The sequence below is a fragment of the Scyliorhinus torazame genome, chromosome 6 (genome assembly GCF_047496885.1).
Source record: "Scyliorhinus torazame isolate Kashiwa2021f chromosome 6, sScyTor2.1, whole genome shotgun sequence".
In the NCBI taxonomy this organism is placed as follows: Eukaryota; Metazoa; Chordata; class Chondrichthyes; order Carcharhiniformes; family Scyliorhinidae; genus Scyliorhinus; species Scyliorhinus torazame.
The window spans coordinates 164,291,350-164,309,924 of NC_092712.1; the positions used below are offsets into that span (position 1 = coordinate 164,291,350).

General features: G+C 44.7%; 1 protein-coding gene across 1 annotated transcript in view; it reads left to right on the forward strand.

Annotated features, from left to right (window-relative positions):
* The window catches only part of casd1 (CAS1 domain containing 1), a 179,347-nt gene that overhangs the window by 132,096 nt on the left and 28,676 nt on the right, over positions 1-18,575 (forward strand). Inside the window, exons 10-14 of the mRNA XM_072509039.1 lie at positions 5,403-5,819; positions 10,158-10,247; positions 10,435-10,554; positions 11,934-12,090; positions 12,760-12,839. Of these exons, the coding sequence (XP_072365140.1) occupies positions 5,403-5,819; positions 10,158-10,247; positions 10,435-10,554; positions 11,934-12,090; positions 12,760-12,839 (864 nt within the window). The remainder of the gene's footprint in view (positions 1-5,402; positions 5,820-10,157; positions 10,248-10,434; positions 10,555-11,933; positions 12,091-12,759; positions 12,840-18,575) is intronic.

Sequence of the window (18,575 nt, forward strand, 5' to 3'; positions counted from 1 at the left end):
ATAGCTTTAAGTTCCTGGGGGTCACCATTACCAACAGTCTGTCCTGGTGCACTCGCGTTGATACAACAGTTAAGAAAGCCCAACAATGTCTCTACTTCCTATGGAAGCTAAAGAAATTCAGCATGTCTGCATCGACTCTCTCAAACTTCTTCTGATGTGCCATAGAGAGCATCCTATCCAACTGCATCACAGCTTGGTAAGGCAATTGCTCGGCCCAAGATCGCAAGAAACTGCAGAGTGTGGTGAGCTCAGCCCAACGCATCACACAAGCTTGCCACCCTCCCATTGATTCTATCTACACCTCCCATTGCCTCAGGAAGGCAGACAGCATTTTTGGAGACCCCTCACACCCAGGCTTTCCCCTCTTCCAGACCCCTTCCATCAGGTAGAAGATACAGAAGTCTGAAGACCATACATCCAGACTTAGGAACAGTTTCTTCCCCACAGCCACTAGACTCCTCAACAACTCTTCCTCGGACTATTCTGTTCCCTGTAAGACACTCTTCACAACACCCTATGCTGCTCCTGCTCATGTCGTATTTGCTTTGTTTTTGGCCCCTGTTCCGTACTGTAACCAATTACTTATTTGTCGATGTACTGTGTACTTTTTCACATTCACTGTAACTATCTACTATTCTTTTTTGTCTACTGTGTACGTTTCCTTGGCCACAGGAAAATACTTTTCACTGCACTTCGGTACAGGTGACAATGAATCAAATCAATCAATGGGCAGGAAAATCAGCATTAATGCTGTTGATGGCATGTGTGGGGTGGGGGGGGCTGCTTTTCCGACCGTATACTCCAGTTCTTAGAAACAAAAACTTCAAGGACCAAGTCTCACAATATATCGCTTGTGGGGCAGCCTCTGATTCGCCCACCCCACCAGCAACTTAGAAACGCAAGGATTAGGGGCCATTTTTAAAGGCCGTTCCAGCGCACAGCAAGCAAACCAGTTAACCCTGGAAACCAGTTGATGCCAGTGGGTTACCCGGCATGACTATCTTCTCTTTCTCCCCCCTCCCCCAGTACGGCACTCACCTAAACTCTCCTGGGAAGTCTTCTCACCGGCTGTATCCTGTTATGGGCCAGGGTTTAGAGAATCCCAAAGTGTATCATGGAGTTCACCTGACCCACAACTTTTAATAGATTGTGGTATGGGGAGCACACGGCTTACTCTACAGGTATGGTACAGCAGAAAATGGACCAGTGGTTTTTAAAACAAAACTATGTTTATTCTATGAACTCAAGTTAACCTTTTTAAAACAAACAGTGAATATCTTAGCAACCATTAATTCAAATACACCCCCCAAAGAATAAATCTGTATGCTGTTATTTTAACATCCAGACACTTAACAAACCTCTAAACAGGAGTACATTAGTTTTACATTCAATACTGAGACCTTTTTACAATATTTAGTTCACCCAAATGATCCATAGTCTTTGGATGGCATAGATCAACAGCAGTGCAGCTCACAGACACACCCAAGCTTCTCTCCAAACCGAAACTAAAAAAAACAGAAGCCTAGCTCAGTTCCACTCACACTCTGACATCACTGCAGTTACATGAGCAGGTACATTTCTTAAACACCCATTTCTTAAAGGTACTCTCACATGACTATCCTTTCATAGACCAATCGGGCTTCTCGTCACGCTGTCGTGGATAGATTCTTTGACAAGGTGAATGATTCTGCGGTAGGGGCCTGATAATTACACCATAATATATTCAAATGAGTTCTTGACATTGAACATCAGGAAATGCGCGCTGTCACTGACTGTGGAGGGGACAATCGTGTCATGCGTTTATGCCAACGTAAAACACAACTTTGCACGTTTCTTGATATTTTCCACTCCTGTCACCAAACCCACCTGACATGAACGGGCGTAGAAAATCCTGGCCTATGCTTGTATTCAATTCTCAAATCTATTTGCATATTTCTTCTTCCACCTTCCTTCTATTATTAAGTGTTCTATAGATTACACCTATTAGTGTGAATAAGTTTTGAAATTATTTCTTATCTCGATCCTTATAGATTCTGTTTTTGACCGATTAAAGCTGCGTCCTTTTTTTCTGCTGTCATTGTTATCCTGAATGTGAAGTACCCTACAATATTTAATTCTTCATCCTTATTTTTCTGTAGCCTTGGGCTGGGTTTTAAGGACCTCATCCTGCCCTCGGCTACAAAGTCAGGGTGCAGGGTGCCACCGCCAGGCAGGGGGAAGCCTATGCCATGCAAGAAGCTCAGCAACTTTAGTTACAAGTGTTGGTGTCGGGCTAATGGGTGGTCTCCTTTGTGGGCTACCTGAGTCTATCAGAGGCCCCGAAAGGCCATTCCCAAACTCCCTCTCCATTATGGCCCAGACACCTGACTTGTTAGGGTCCTCAGCATGTTGAGACTGCTGGTAGACCCAGCAGTTGCCAACACTCCCACTACAGTTTGCCGACAGCAATCTAAAATGGGACTTCCTCCCGAAAGAGGGATGGTGCCTCACTTTAAAGCAATCAATGCTGCTCCCATTAATGTGCTGCAGGGCAGCTATCAGGATTATGGTGAGATCTTCCACCCTGCACCCTGACTTTGTAGCCGAGGGCAAGGACCACAATACCCTGTAAAATCCAGCCCTATGCTCACCAATCCCGGTCTGGTTCGTTCCAACAAATGATTGTCTCCTCCTCTGCTTTGTTAAGGATGCTGTGCGCATTGCTGCACCAACATTAACTCGTTTTTAATAGGATTTCCCGTTTTATGTTTCCCCATCTTTTCAGTCTCATGTTTTATAACTATTTATTTATTTGCCATCAATGCCCTCCCATTCTTAATTCTTTCCTATGGTCTCCACCATGTTTGTTTACATTTACGTAACTTGCATTTCTTGCAGATCCCTCTCTCACCTTCCCTGTTGCAAGCCTTTTCCACCTCCCTCTTTCTGATAGGACATGAGTCCCAACCCAATTTAGGTGAAGCTCATACCATTGGTGCATCTCCATCCTGCCCTAGAACTGGTACTCTATCTCAAGAAAAGGAACCCCTGTTTCCTACATTAGCCCTTTGCCACGTGTTAATTATAGTGATATGTCTGCACCTATGCCCATCTGCACGTGGCTCAGGAAATATTCCAGAGACTCTGCAGGTCCTGCTTTTTAATTTCATGGACCATGGCAACTGCATTAACCCGCTCCCTTTCTAAATTCATCTCCAGACACTTTGATATGTCCTTTACCCTGCCACTGGGTAGGCAACACACCCTTGAGATTCTTGTTGTTGTCTGCAGAGGATGCTCACTATCACTCTAATTTGGAATCCCATATTACTATCCAATTTCTATTCTGCTCTTCCCCACCCCGCCAGATAACCGTCTAAGGCCACAACACGGTGGTCTGCATTGAGGCTGCCCTCCCTGCAGTCTTTCTGCTTGTCCTGACAGTTAACAAGAACATCATACCTGTTGGACAGCACCAGTGTCTGCAGGAAATCCTCAACCTCCCCTAAATCCCCTGCTACTTGGTTCCCTATCAGCAATTTCTTCCATTTCCTTAACCTGTTTTTTCTCTGAAGTGTGACTGTGTCCTGGGTAAAACTGTCCAGAAACTCCTTGTGTCAGATTTTCTCCAATCTGCACTCCAGTTCAATGTCTCTGAGCTGCAGAGATTAGAGACATCTCCTGCAGACATGTTTGCTTAGGACAGTCTAGCCATCCACAAACTCCCACATTCTGCAGTCCTCCCAACCTGTGCTGCTGTATCTTGAACTAGCCTTCTTTATTTAATTGGTTAGCCTTTATTCGATGATTATTTGTACTTCTATCAAGTAGTTTAACTAGTTAAGCTATTAATTTAATATATTATTTGTGCTTTCCTGATCTAAGTTTAAACTACTGCACTAGTTTAGTGGAAAAAAATAAACTTTAAAACTGACCTACCTACTTATCAAATTTAATGCTCTTTGGACTTCAGTTCTTAACTCTCTCTGACTTCCACTTGTTCTCTTGGGTCATCCTTGTTTTATAAAACACCAGGACAGCACCTGTTCCCTCTCACAAGTTTCCCCAAGTTTGAGTTACTCTGTCAAGCTGGACTTTGTGCTGCTTACTTAGTGTGAAAGCTAAAACTTGCAGTATTTAGACTAGCAGAAAATCCAAAGACCCAAGTCTCTTCCAGCTGACCAGGTAATCGACTCCAACTAGTCACCTGATTAACTGTGCAGCTGCTTAATTACCATTGACAATCACTATGTGACTTGGGCAGAAAGACGTGGTTGGCACGGTAGCTCAGGGGCGGCATGGTAACACAGTGATTAGCACAGTTGCTTCACAGCGCCAGGGTCCTTGGTTCGATTCCCGGCTTGGGTCACTGTCTGTGCGGAGCCTACACGTTCTCCCTATGTCTGCGTGGGTTTCCTCCGGGTGCTTCGGTTTCCTCCCACAAGTCCCGAAAGACGTGCTTGTTAGGTAATTTGGACATTCTGAATTCTCCCTCTGTGTACCCAAACAGGCTCCGGAATGTGGCGACTAGGGTGTTTTTTTTACAGTAACTTCATTGCAGTGTTAATGTAAGCCTACTTGTGACAATAAAGATTATTAAGATTAGGAGCTTGCTGTAGCTTTCCATTCTTCTGTGCTCATGAAGATACAACTAAAAATGTTTCTCTGTAGATTTTTTTCACCCATGTCTATCCAGTTTCAACATATTAGGATAGTTGGCTTTATATTCAGACTTTTGAGGAGAAGTGCAATCAACGTTTAGAATCACATTGAATTTGTGGACTGATATTCACTTTTTAATACTGTTAATGAATCCAATTTGCAATATGCCCAAGTGACATATATGATGTTACCTATGCTGATCTTAACTGAAAATGCTCATGACAATTCAGTGTGCTCATTACAGTACCATGGATTTCTGTTGGTCACTTGTAAAATATAATATCACAATGTTATTTATAACAATCAAGGAATCACTTGCAAGAATGACTTTAGATGTTGGGCATGAGGACACTCCGAACTGTTATAAGTGTAAAGCTGTTATGAAAAAATAAATGTGAATGAGTTGTTGCATTAGGCATTTTAACACATTGCTGTATCACTGCATTATGTTTAATTCATAAACTAACATTTGATATATCATCAGTTGCAGTATTCCGTTCATGCTGTATGGTACAGAGAGATTTTGAATACCAAAGGAATTAAGAGATATGTGGATAGGAGGTGTTTGGGTAGAAGATCCAACTTGAACTTAATGACAGAGCAGGTTTTAAGGGCTGAATGGCCTACTTGTGCTCCTATTCCTCCTTGTGTTTTTTGTGAAATTAGTACTTATTGTGAGTTTTTTTTAAATCTCAATGTATTGAACATTGAAGAATATCCTGTAACATATTGAAAAATTAAACATTTTTTTTCTTCCACAGAATGCTATGATTCTCATGAATTCTTACTGCAACAAGATTGTGAAGCCCATTGATGGTTCATGCTGCCTGCCCCGGCCTCCTCTTTCTTTAATTCAGAAATTGACTGGCTGCTTTTTCATTATTTGTATAATGAGCTGCATAGTTGTCACTTACTTTTGTCATAGTTGGCGGAAGAGTAAATCTGGTACTGATGTCGAGAGTGGAGAAGAGAAAAAGCTTGCTACTGCTTCACTTTCCAATTCTGAAAAGCTACTGTTATCCCTCTCTAAATTAGGCCTGATCATGGGCTATTTCTATCTCTGTGACAGAGCTGATTTGTTCATGAAAGAACAGAAATATTACACACATTCAACATTCTTCATACCACTGGTATATATTATTGTGCTGGGAGTTTTCTACAATGAAAACACAAAAGAGGTATATTTTTCTAATCCACGTATCATTGTCATATTGCACTATACTTACTGAGAGCAATAAAATTTGGTATCTAAACCAAAAATATAACATACTTTTGTAGTTTCTTTTGAAATTAATTACTTCACTTGCACCTGATGCGGCATTTGAACATTGCAGAAGGTATATTGTTTAAAATATCAAAATATATTCTCCGTCCTGAATGGTTACTGTTTGATTTTATAAATGTGATAATAGGTTTAGTTTTGGAATCCATTTCTTTTTGTAAAATAATTGCTTGAATCTGTAATTTTTTTGGAAATGCTTTTTATTGAGTTTTCACATTTTATTTCCAATAAATTATACATTATCAGGAAAAAAATGAGCAAAAACCAACGCACAAGTGAGCATCTTCATAACAACAATTGGCACCTTTAACTGGGATACATATTTTATATTTCCCAATATGGTCGAGAAAGTGTTGCCTCATTTGGTACTACCACTGGGCTCCTCAAGTATTTAGCCCGGGGGGGGGAGTGCTGTTATGACTAGAGTTCGGAGGGATGTCCCTGTGCAGGAACTCTCCTCCATCCTCACCCACTCTGCTCCCGGTTCCTTGACCTATCCCCATACTCTTTCAGCAGTGGCCACCCAGTGGTAGAACTGTAGGTTAAGAAGTGCCAAGCCTCCCACAATTCTCCCCCTTTGCAGGACCTTCTTTTGGATCCTCGTGCACTCTTCCCTCTCTCTCTCTAGGGGCCCCCATACAAACGCCATGATTAGCTTGTTGACTGTGTGGAAAAAAAAGCCTTTGGAATCTAGATCGGGAGGGGTCTGAACAGTAAGAGGAACATGGGCAGCACACTCATTTTGATCGTATGTATCTTCCCCGAGAGGGAGAGTGGAAGTGATGCCCACCTCTATAGGTCCTTTTTAACATCCTCCACCAGACTTGTCGCATTCCGTTTACAGATCCATGACCAGTCGTGGGATATTTGGATCTCCCAGGTAGTGGAATTTGGTCATTTTAGATGGCCATTTTAAACGGCAGTCTCTTCAGCTGTGCCCCTCCCCCCTGTGGGTTCACAGGAAAGGTCTCACTCTTACTCAATTTAAGCTTGTAGCCTGATTAGGCTCCGAACTCCTTTAGGAATTTCATTGTCCCTTCCATGCTGGTCCGGGGGTTCAAGATGCAGAGCAGGTCATCTGCATAGGGTGAGATTCTATGCTCTCTGTCTCCCCTTTGGATACCTCTCCACCCCTTCGCCGATCTGAGGACAATCGCCAGTGCTCGATTGCCGGAGCAAATAAATACCGGGGACAGTAGCCATCCCGGACTCGTGCCTCTGTCTGAAGTATCTAGAGCTGGTGGGGTGTGTGTGTGTGTATGCTTGCCATGGGAGCACTGTACAGCAGTTTCACCCAGGAGGGGATCCTGGCCCAAACCCAACCAGTTCCAATACCTGAGGGACTTCCATTTGACCCTGTATAAGGCCTATTCTGTGTCCAGGGTGAATGATTAGTTATGGTGTTCTGTCCCTGGATGGGGTCATTATCATGTTCAGCAGGTACATGATATTCGATGTCCTGTCCTTGACAAAGCCCGTCTGGTCCTCCGTGACTCCTCTGGCACACAGCTCTCCAGCTGCCTCCAGGCTTGTGGCAGGGTGCCCCTTGCTAGCGAGTCTGCGAACATCACCCCTAGGCGCGGGGCCAGTGCTGATGCGCATATTTTGTATCGGGAATCCCTTTGGTACCCGTGCCTTACCCACCTGCATGCAGTTGATACACCATGACTTTTCCCGTTCTAGTGGTGCTTCCAGAACCCGTCTTCCCCCACGACCGGCATGTGCAGTCCGTCGATGAACTGCTCCATCTCCGAGTCCCTGTTCGGAGGTGTACAGCCCTTGGTTGAAGGTTGCGAAGGCATCGTTGATCTTTACTGGTGCAGATAACATTCCTCCCCTTGGTGTGGGAGATTTCTGCCATAGTTTTCTTTATGAATTCAGTGTCATCCCACTTGGGAGTGTACACATTCATGTGGACCACTGGTGCTCCTTCCAGAGCAGCACTACCCGTGACATACCGTTCTCCTCTCCTCGCTCCCCCCCCCCCCCCCCCCCCCCCCGTCCTTAACCGTCTTTGTTGCCGTGAATGCTGTCCTCTTGTTCAGTAGTATGGCCACCCCCCCCTAGCATTCGTCCTTTAGCACGATTTGTACTTCTGACCCACCTAGCTCTTCCTTACCCGCAGTTGATCCTTCTCCTTCAGGTGTGTCTCCTGGAGGAAGATAACATCGGCCCTCAGACTTTTCAGATGGGCAAAGACTCAGGATATTTTCACTGGATTGTTGTCCCTTGATGTTCCAGGTTACTATCCTGATTTTTGGGGCAGGGGGGAGGGTTCCACGCCTGCCTGCCCCCCCCCCCCCCCCCCCCCTCCTTCCACTGGGATCAACCATCCTCACCTCTTGGTTACACCCCTGCACTCCAGGGGTTCCCTTTGCTTGTGGGCCACCAAAGATGGCTGTCCTTGCCAGTCATTCCATGTGACTGGGCCCCTGCACTTTCAGGGTTTCCCTTTGTTTTGGGGTCCACCAAGATGGCTGTCTTGATGTCACTGTTTCTGCTGCCACCATGTGATACCTGTTGTAGCCAGCACTTCATTCCCCGATTTCCCCTTCTCGGGTCTGTCCTTCCCTCTTGTCCCTCCCTCCCCTGTGCACCCCCCCCCCCCCTCCTGTTTTCTAGCTCTGTCTCTCTCCATCCCTGTCTTTCCCTACTTGTGTCCTTCCCATCTCTGCACCTCCACCTGTTTCTGCACCTCTCTGCTCTCATCCCCTCCTACCTGGTAATTAAAGCTTGGTCGAAAGCACAGCGAGTTCATCGTCACTCTTACCATTGTTGTTGCTGCCTTCCTAGCTTATGTATGTGCACAAACCTATCCGCCTCGGCCGGTGTGGTGAAGTAGAAATCCTTCCCTTGGAAGGTTGCCCACAGCATCCCAAATCGCAGCCCACTTATACAAGAATGCCTTGGCTATATTAAATTCAGCGCAATGCGTGCCAAGGTTTGCCCCAATGTCTTGGTAAACTCCGATTGAATGGCCTTCCCACTGGCAGGACCAAGTGTGCCTTGTTCAGTTCAGGATCTTCACCCGATTGGTGCAGCTTCGCTATGAGGGCTCTTGGCTGCTCCCCACTTTAGGTTTCGGCTGAAGTGACCTGTGGACGCTGTCTATCTCCAGGTTTCGGAAAACTCTGCCTTCGGACCAGGTTACTCTCCCCTCGACGCCCTCCGGTAATAATAATAATAGTCGCTTATTGTCACAAGTAGGCTTCAATTAAGTTACTGTGAAAAGCCCCTAGTCGCCACATTCCGGTGCCTGTTTGGGGAGGCCGGTACGGGAATTGAACCCGCGCTGCTGGCATTGTTCTGCATTACAAGCCAGTTGTTTAGCCCACTGTGCTGAACCAGCCCCTCACCCGCGATATGGAGATTCTGGCAGCGCAACCGGTTCTCCTGGTCCTTGACCTTCCCCTCAGTGCTCCTTGTGTCTCCACCAACCTTGCCACTTCTGTTTACAGGGAGGAGAGTTGGTCACTCTGGTCGGGTGTCACTTTTTCTAGGTCCCTGATTGTTGCCTCCTGTGCTTACAATCAGCGCTCTGTTTTCTCCAACGCCATATTAAAGGGGGCCAGGGCATCTGAAATCATTGCCTTCACTGTCACCATAATTTCCACCTTGAGGGCATCTGTGTTTCTGGAGCCCCTGAGTCAGGAAGTCCATCTACTTGCTTATCGGTGGAGAGTGTGGTGTGGGTCCCGGCGGGCCAGCTCCCTCGGGTATGGCCAGCTCCGACTTGCTCCATGTGCTCTCTATCATCCCGATCCTCTTCTCCAGGCTTTGGCTGACTGTGCCAACCTTTCAGGTCCTGGAGTTATTGCCGATCATTTCTTAGTGGTTGCGGCTATCTTGTGAAAGTGCGTGGGGAGGGGGGGTTCAACGGTTTTGGTGGGCTATTTACACGTTAAAAATTGCTATTTTTCTGAGTTCCCAGAGGAAAGCCACCTTCCCTGTGTCTGCTCAGCACATCCTCCTCACTGGAAAACCAGCTCTGTTGTTTCTAAGCAACAAATGGTTATCTAACAGCCTCTCTCTTTTTGGTTAGAGGAGGAGGGAAGGATGGAAACATTACAGCAATGTAATGTTTGCGGCTTTACTGTTCTTTGACACTGGTGCAGACTCAATGGGCCGAATGGCCTCCTTCTGTACTGAAAGGATTCTACGATGATTAATGACAGATGGGAATTAATTAAAAACACATGTATCATTATGAACAGTTTATTCTTGTTCTTATTAGACCACTGTGCTGAACAGAGAGCAGACAGATGAATGGAAGGGCTGGATGCAGCTAATAATACTGATATATCATATATCCGGAGCAAGTACCGTAAGTGTAAATTCTTATGCATTTTAGTTATGCACTTGAGAGTGTCTTTTTAGAATTAAAGTTTATTCAATTTGTGGTAATTATTAACAGATGTTCCTTATCTTTGCTGTTAAATATCTGTTTGATATTTGGATTCTGTCTAGCTTGAATACAAAAATTATAATCTAGTCAAATTTTCTCTTTTTAGTTTTTACCCGTGTACATGCATGTTCGTGTTCTCGTGGCAGCATACCTGTTCCAAACAGGTTATGGACATTTTTCTTACTTTTGGAAAAGTGGGGAATATGGAATCTCTCGAATTTGTCAGGTATGCAATCATGGTGTATATTTTTTATATATATATATAAATTGGGTTTAAAACTTTTTAAATTATCCTTCTTGGCATTTTGAATGTAATAATAATTGTAATTTTTACTTGATTGTAAAGCTCAAATGCCAGTTTAACTCTGCTTGGAAACCTTTCAAGTTGGAGGGGGAAGTGCATTTCACTTTTGGAGATCTAATCTATATTACAATTTTCAATCAAATTGTAATAATTTCCATCTCTATGAAGGGTTTATTTTTTGAACTGGTGAAGAGAAACTGACCACCTCATCCAATACCTGTAGAGCTAAAATGTTTGAATCCCAAGTGGGGGATCTTAACCTAAAACCCAATGTCTGCATATTGGCATTCACACTTGCGTTTCCTACAAGATGTTTTTGGCAATCTCAACTGGTTCATCTTGCAAGGGGGGGATGCCTTTTCATTACTGCAGGATGTTCATTGTGTTTGTTGATCAAGGGGCAATAGTGATAATATTTATGGAAAAACTGTTGGTGCATGTCTTCTTATCAACTGAGGTTCTGCTTAGAATAAAATGAGACTTCTTGAACCTGAGACTTCTTGATGTTTATTAGTATGTATCAATTTACTTTGTGGAAAAAGTAGTTTCCTTGATTTTAATTTTTTTTAAATGAAGGGGTGATTGTGGAAACTTGCCAGGAAATGTGGGAAATGTTTCCCGAAGAGTAGTTTTGTTGGAAGTCCAAAGCATGCTCTGATATAAATCTAGAACCTGATGTCCAGTGTACTGTATCTGTATGAAAATCATGGCATGCTTTTCACTTGACAGCATCTGTCATTCAGTTTGGGAGCTTCCATAACTTCATGGATAAATGTATTGCTTGCTGTAGTACTGAGCCATGCAAACTCGAATGGCCCAAGTTCAACCCCTGGTGCTCGGCTTAATTGCATAATATAGTTTAAGATGCGACATTGTCCTGGATCCCTGAGCTAAGGAGGGGAAAATCAGCCCCAATAGTTTAAAAAGTAGAAAAGATAAAACTGAAAATATTAAAAACCTTTTTTTTAAAACTAAAGGCCGAAACACCAAAAATGCCCACAAGCCCATTAGCTACTGAAGAGAAAAGACCGGATTAACATTTAATTTGTGAACTTTTAAAAAGAGCAGGGAATAAATATGGATCTGGAGGAGAGATAGAAATTATCGTGAGATATTGTGTATGTGAGTTTTCAAAAGTGGGGCATCGTTGAGATTTGTTTTAGTTATTCCCAACCTCCTCTGCTTTCAAAAGGGATTTTTTAATATTGAAATTGTCTCCAAATGATGATTAATGGCTGCAGCGTGTTAACTTTGACATTGTGCTGGAAACTAATCTCTGATTTACTGATCATATTTTACAGATATTGTTTCGTCTGAATTTCCTGGTGGTGGTGCTGTGCCTCGTGATGGATCGACCATATCAATTCTATTATTTTGTTCCATTAGTAACTTTCTGGTTCATGGTCATCTATGTGACTCTAGGCATTTGGCCTCAAACTGGCAAGAAAGATGAAAATGGTATAGAAATAGTTTATGTTGAAATAAATAAATTGCAATGTTTTTTCCCCGACACATTATATGAAAAAAAAATATTGAACCTATTAGTGGGAAGGGCATGCGAGTAACTATAGGCATAGCAGATACATAACATTGCCTTTTTTCTCGCAGGGAGATTGTGTTATGGAAGCACAAGTCCCAAAATAGTGTAATGTCAATTAACAAACACTTCCTGGTTCACTGGAGATGAAACAATGATCCAAAGACCAGTTATGGTAACTGGCAGATTTGAATTACTAGGAATCAATAAATTAGAATGCTCTGCCCCTGGGGAATACATAATGTCATTCACAGATAATAGCTACAAATTGAAAATGAATATTCTTGAATTCTGAAACGGGCTTGCTACAATAAAATTGGCTCCGGAGATCGTGCAGGTGGCGGTGGAGGAAGGGGAGGGGAAACTATTCAATGATACTTATTCTCTCACAAAATATCTTTAAGTTATATGCAAGGTAAATGCTCAGATTTAATTTCAAGTTAGCCAATTGTACCAATTAAGCGCCACATATTCGTGTCTGCATGGAATTATTTTATAGTTCTGTATCTGCTTTCACAGTCTTTTATAGTTCTACAATAATCTAAATTTATTAGTACACTGATCTAATACAGAATTTCTCTCTATTTCAGGTTCTTGTTCCCCCTACTGGGAGGTGGTGTTCAAACTGCTTGGTTTATTTTTATGTATATGCCTACTTGCAACTTCTCAGGTTAGTGCTTATAGTCTTTAGGGTAAAAATTAGGAAAATGAAGAGTTCATTGTTTTTCTTTCCTGGTAGAATAGAAGGAATTAAGTATATTAGTTTTATAATCAGTGGTGTGTTCTTACTTGATCTATTGCCTCTCTGCATGTACCATTTTTCACATTCTAGTTTTAAAAAACATTGTTGTCCATCAGGCTTCACAAAGTGATTCATTCTAAAATGATCAAATTATTATTTTTTTAAAAACCAGGCAATCAATCTAACTTTGGGATTCCCATTAAGATTTCAATAATGTTCAGGTTGGAACAATAGCAATTCCTTCGAGAACTAGGCTTGTCAAGTGTAATGCAAATGTAATATTTAATTGAATTTAGTTGCAGTTGATTCCAGTTTTGTGACTTTTTATGTCAAATTAGATTTTTCGAGCTGTACTTACAAATCATGGAAATCTTTCCATACAAAGTATCATCTTATTTGGTCATGTTTGCAGATTATTTTAGATTCTGTATTGACAGTGAAGATCCTGGGGATTAAATTGCATAATTCCTGAAAATGGCCTTGGAGGTGGTATACAATTGACCCAGATCCATTTATTGAGTTGCAAGCCGCATGTAAAATTCTTGCTGGCTGCTGTTTTATATTATTGCTAAAGGCAGCACTGCTACCTGCATGATTCATTAGCTACACATACCAGAAGGGAAGTCTTATCATGAGTGGCTATAAGATGTGCTGAGAGTTACTTAAAAACTTGTAATCCTTTGAGGAATGCTGACCATGTGAGAGAGTATGCAGCAATGTTTTCTGGCAATGCAATGGGGGTCTTCATGTGAGATGTGAAGAGAAAGAGAGACATCCTGTATCTGTGGTGGAGTGAGGGGGAGATGGGGGGATTGGTTTTCATACATATGCTCAAGAGGAACTGGCAGCAGAAATAATGCCAAGAATGTAACTCCAAGATCATGAATGCAGTGCAGGAAGAAGCTTAATGATTTGACATGAGTTATCATGGTGAGTAAGTTTACTCAGTTTTAATTACTAAATGGAGAAAGGGGATTAACATTTTTTGTTTATTACGTCTATGTGTTTACATTGTGGCTTGTGGCACCCCCCAAGCCACGTACATGTATTTATCGCATGTCCTATGTTTTTTTTCATGCATGGAACGATCTGCCTGGATTGTACGCAGAACAATATTTTTCACTGTACCTCAGTACACGTGACAATAAATCTAAATCTATTGAAGCTGGGCACATTATGCGCTAACTAGTGGGCTGAGTAACTTATGCCACATGGATAGTAATGGCCTACCAGAGTTGGACGTGGTGTGCTTTGATGTCACCATCAAAATAATACATAATTTGTCTGTTGCTCTCAACTTAAAACAAAGATGTAAAAATTTAATTCACTCTGGTATGTTGTTGCCATGGTCTGTACGAATTGTTGCTACAATGCTAGAAACATTATTCAAGAATAAAGAAATAATTGAGGCTGGAAAATTGATGAAGGTTTTAAAAATCCTTGGGAATGTAATTATTGGAGACAAAAATGAATGACAATGACAATGAAACTACTGGACCCACAATAGCTGACTTGTAAGAAAACCAGAACTAGGCTTCACTGTTTAAAAATAAGGGGTCACTCATTTAAGACCGATGAGAATTTTTTTTCTCTGAAGGTCATGAGTCTTCGGATGGATCCACAAACTAAAGTGGGTCGAGAAGAAAGGAGCTGTTGGAGCAGGCGAGTCTTCGCGGTGCACCACAGGATAAGATGGGGGAGGGCAGAGGGCCTGTTCTGACCGCCCAGTGGTCAACGGAGCAGTTGGTGGAATTTCTGAATGCTAAGTTGAGTCAGCAGAGGAAGGAGGCCCTGGAGGAGCTGGCCAAAGTGGTGGAGTCAGTTAAAGCAGGTATTGAGAGAATGGAGCAGAGGCTGGTGTCCGGGCGATCCAGAAAGTGGAGCAGGCGGTGGGGGAGCACGAGGAGCAGTTGGCCTCGTTGGTGGCTGAGGTGGGGGTGATGCAGGAGACCCAGAAGAGGCTGAAGGAGAAGGTGGAGGATCTGGAGAACCTCTCCGAGGGCAAAATTTGAGGATCGTGTGGATGCTCAGAGGTATCGTAGGTGCGGAAGCTGGCACGTATGTGGCCAAAATGTTGGAACAGCTGATGGGGGAGGGGGCCTATGACTGACCCCTGGAGCTCGACCGAGCGCACAGGGCGCTGATGTGGACTCCGTAAGCGGGCGAGCCACCAAGAGCGATGGTAGTTTGGTTGCACCGCTTTTTAGATAAAGAGAAGATTCTTCAGTGGGTGAGGCAGATGAGGAGGTGCATCTGGGAAGGGAACGAGCTTCGGATGTACCAAGACCTGGGTGCAGAACTGGCGAAGAGGAGGGCCGGGTTTAATCGGGTCAAGGCTGTCCTCTTCAAGAAGGGGGTGAAGTTCGGGGTGCTGTGCCCGGCCTGCCTCTGGGTGAAGTTCCAGAAACGTGAGGATACGGGGTAGACCATTTAGGACTGAGTTAAGGAGAAATTTCTTCACCCAGAGATTGGTGAGCCTGTGGAATTCCCTACCTCAGAAAGCAGTTGAGGCCAAAACATTGTATGTTTTTAAGAAATTAGATATAGCTCTTGGGCTAAAGGGATCAAAGGGGGAAACAGGTTACTGAGTTGGTTGATGAGGCATAAGAACATAAGATGTAGGAGCAGAATTAAATCATTAGGCCCATCGAATCTGCTTCGCCATTCAATCATGGCTCTGAAATGTTTCTTATCCCCATTCTCCTGCCTTCTCCCCTAAACCCGTGATCCCCTTATTCATCACGTCACTATCTTTCTCTGCCTTAAAGGCACTCCGTGACTTGGCTTCCACAGTCTTCTGTGACAAGTTCCACAGATTAACTACCCTCTGGCCGAAGACACTCCTCCTCATTTCAATTTGAAAGGATTGTCCCTTCAGTTTGAGGCTGTGCCTTCAGGTTCTAGTTTCAGCTACGAATGGAAACATCTCCACTTCCACTCTATGCAGGCCTCGCAGTATCCTGTAAATTTCAATTAGATTCCTCCTCATCCTTCTAAACTCCATCGAGTACAGACCCAGAGTCCTCAGCTGCTCCTCATGACACGCCCTTCATTCCAGGGATCATTCTTGTGAACCTCCTCTGGACCATTTCCAAGGCTAGCACATCCTTCCTTAGATACGTGGCCCAAAACTTCTTTACAATATTCCAAATGTGGTCTGACCAGTGTCTTATACAGCCTCAGCAGTACATCCCTGCTCTTGTATTCTAGCCCTCTTGAAATGGAAATTAACATTGCATTTGCCTCTCTCTCTTCCCCACCCCCCCAGTGCCAAACAGTTCCGCAAATAAAGTTATGAACGCACCTTGAAACCCTCTTCGGATCCCCTCAACTTGAACTTGATCTTCTCCAGCCGGAGAAAGCCATACAAGTCCCCCAGCCAGGTCTCCATACCCGGCAGTGTCTCTGACCACGAATTCAACAGGATCCTATGCCGGGCAATTCGAGAGGCGAAGGCCACAACATCACCCCCTTCCGCTCCAGCTGCTCTGAAACTCCAAAGATCGCCACCATAAGGTCTGGCCTGACCTCAACTCCCATTATCCTGGATAACGGCCCAGACACCACCTCCCAAAAGCCCTCCAGCTTCTCGCAACCCCAGAATATGTGAGCTTGTCTTGCCGGCCCCCGCCCACTCTTTTCACCCCCATTGGTCACCCCCTGGAAGAACGCACTCCTCCTCGCCCGAGTCGTGTGTACCCTGTGCACCACCCAGAACTGAATTAAGCTCATCCTTGTGCAGGAGGTGGTTGATTTCACCCAACACATTGCCTCACACCCGAGTCTCCATCCTATTTCCCTCCCTCATTCCTCCTCCCACTTGGGCTTTATCCTCACCACCTGTACCTTGCCCACCTCCCCCAACCACTGGCATATGTCCTCATTCTTACCCTCCCTCAAATCATCAACAGCAGTTGCTTCAACAGTGTATGCTCCAGTAACCAAGGGAATGTCCGCCACAAGTCCCAGACCTGTATGTCCCTAAACAAACCTCTCCCGCAGCTTGTCCAACCCCACAAATTGCCCCTCCGAGAACATATCCCTAACCCGCTCCAGCCCCGCCTTCCTCCACTTCCCAAACATCCCACCCCCAGCTTAAACCAGAGATTCCCACACTGTGGCCTCAGCACCGATATTTCCCCCACAAACCACCACCAATGCCACAACTTCCCCACATTCGTAGCCCAGTAATCATCAGGTTTGGGAGTGCCAACCACCCTTTCTGTCTCTGTAACAGTGCCCTCTTCACCCTTGGTACCTTCCTCGCCCATATAAACTCCAAAATCAGTGCCTCCACCCTCCAGAAGAAGGCCTTCGGGAGAAAGATTGACGAGGTCTAAAAGACAAACGGGAACCATGGCAGCACATTCACCTTTACCACCTGCACCTTCCCTGCCAACCTCAAGTGCAAAGCATCCCACCTCTTGAGATCCCCCTTAACCCCCTCCACTAACGGCATCACATTACACCTGTGCATTATGGCCTACCGGGCGTCACCTGAATCCCCAAATCCCTAAACTGCTCTCTTACCACCTTAAACGATAGTACCCCTAAAAAGGCTTTCTCCGCATCCATAGACACAATAGCCTCCGGTGCCAGCCCCCCTGACAGAGTCATAACTACATTCAACAGCCTCCTAATGTTGGTGGACACTGCCTACCCTTCACAAAAGCCGTTTGGTCCTCAGAGATCACCTCTGGCACACACCCCTGCAACCTACAAGTCAACACCTTCGCCGGTGCTGTCACATCTGTGTTCAACAAAGAGATGGGCCTGTAGGACCCACACTCCAGAGGCTCCTTCCCCTTCTTCAGGTCAGCAAAATCGACACCTGAGACAACGTTACTGGCAGCTCACCCATCTCCACTGCCTCACTAAACATCCCCAACAGGTGGGGGGGCCAACTCTGTTGCAAACTGTTTATAAAACTCCGTCGGAAATCCGTCCAACCCTGGGGCCTTCCCCAACTGCATTCCCCAAATACACCCACAACTCCCTCAGCCCCAACGGTTCCTCCAATGCCTGCTTCTTCCTCTCCTCCAGCTCTGGGAGCCCCAACCCATCCAGAAACCTCACCATATCCTCCATCTCTCTCCCGGCACGGCCTTTTACAACTTCTCATAGTACCCCCTGAGTATATTTATCTTTTCTGACCCGACACCAACTCCCCTTCTCCACCCTTGCATGCAAAATATCCCTAGACGCTGCCTGACACCGCAATTGGTGGGCCAACATATGACTCGCCTTCTCTCCATACTCATACTGAACCTCCCTCAACCTCTGCAGCTGCCCCATTGCCTTGCCCATTGTCAGCCTGTCAAACTGCCCTTGCAACCTCTTCCTCTCTGCCAACAACTCTTCATCTTGAGGCCACCGAATATCTCCTATCCACTTTGACTATCTCATCTAACAGCTGCTCGTGCTCCTCTCGCTACTCCTATCCCTAACTACCTTAAATAAAATAATCTCACCTCGGACCACTACCATAATAATTTCCCAGAACATGGCCACCGACAACTCCCCATTCTGTTTAAGCTTCACATAGTTCCTAATCGCCACTCTCACCTCACAAAATGCCTTGTCCGCCAGAAGTCCCAAATCCAACCACCACCATGGCTTCTGCACCTGCCCCAAACGAAGCCTTACATCCAGTCAATGTGGCAC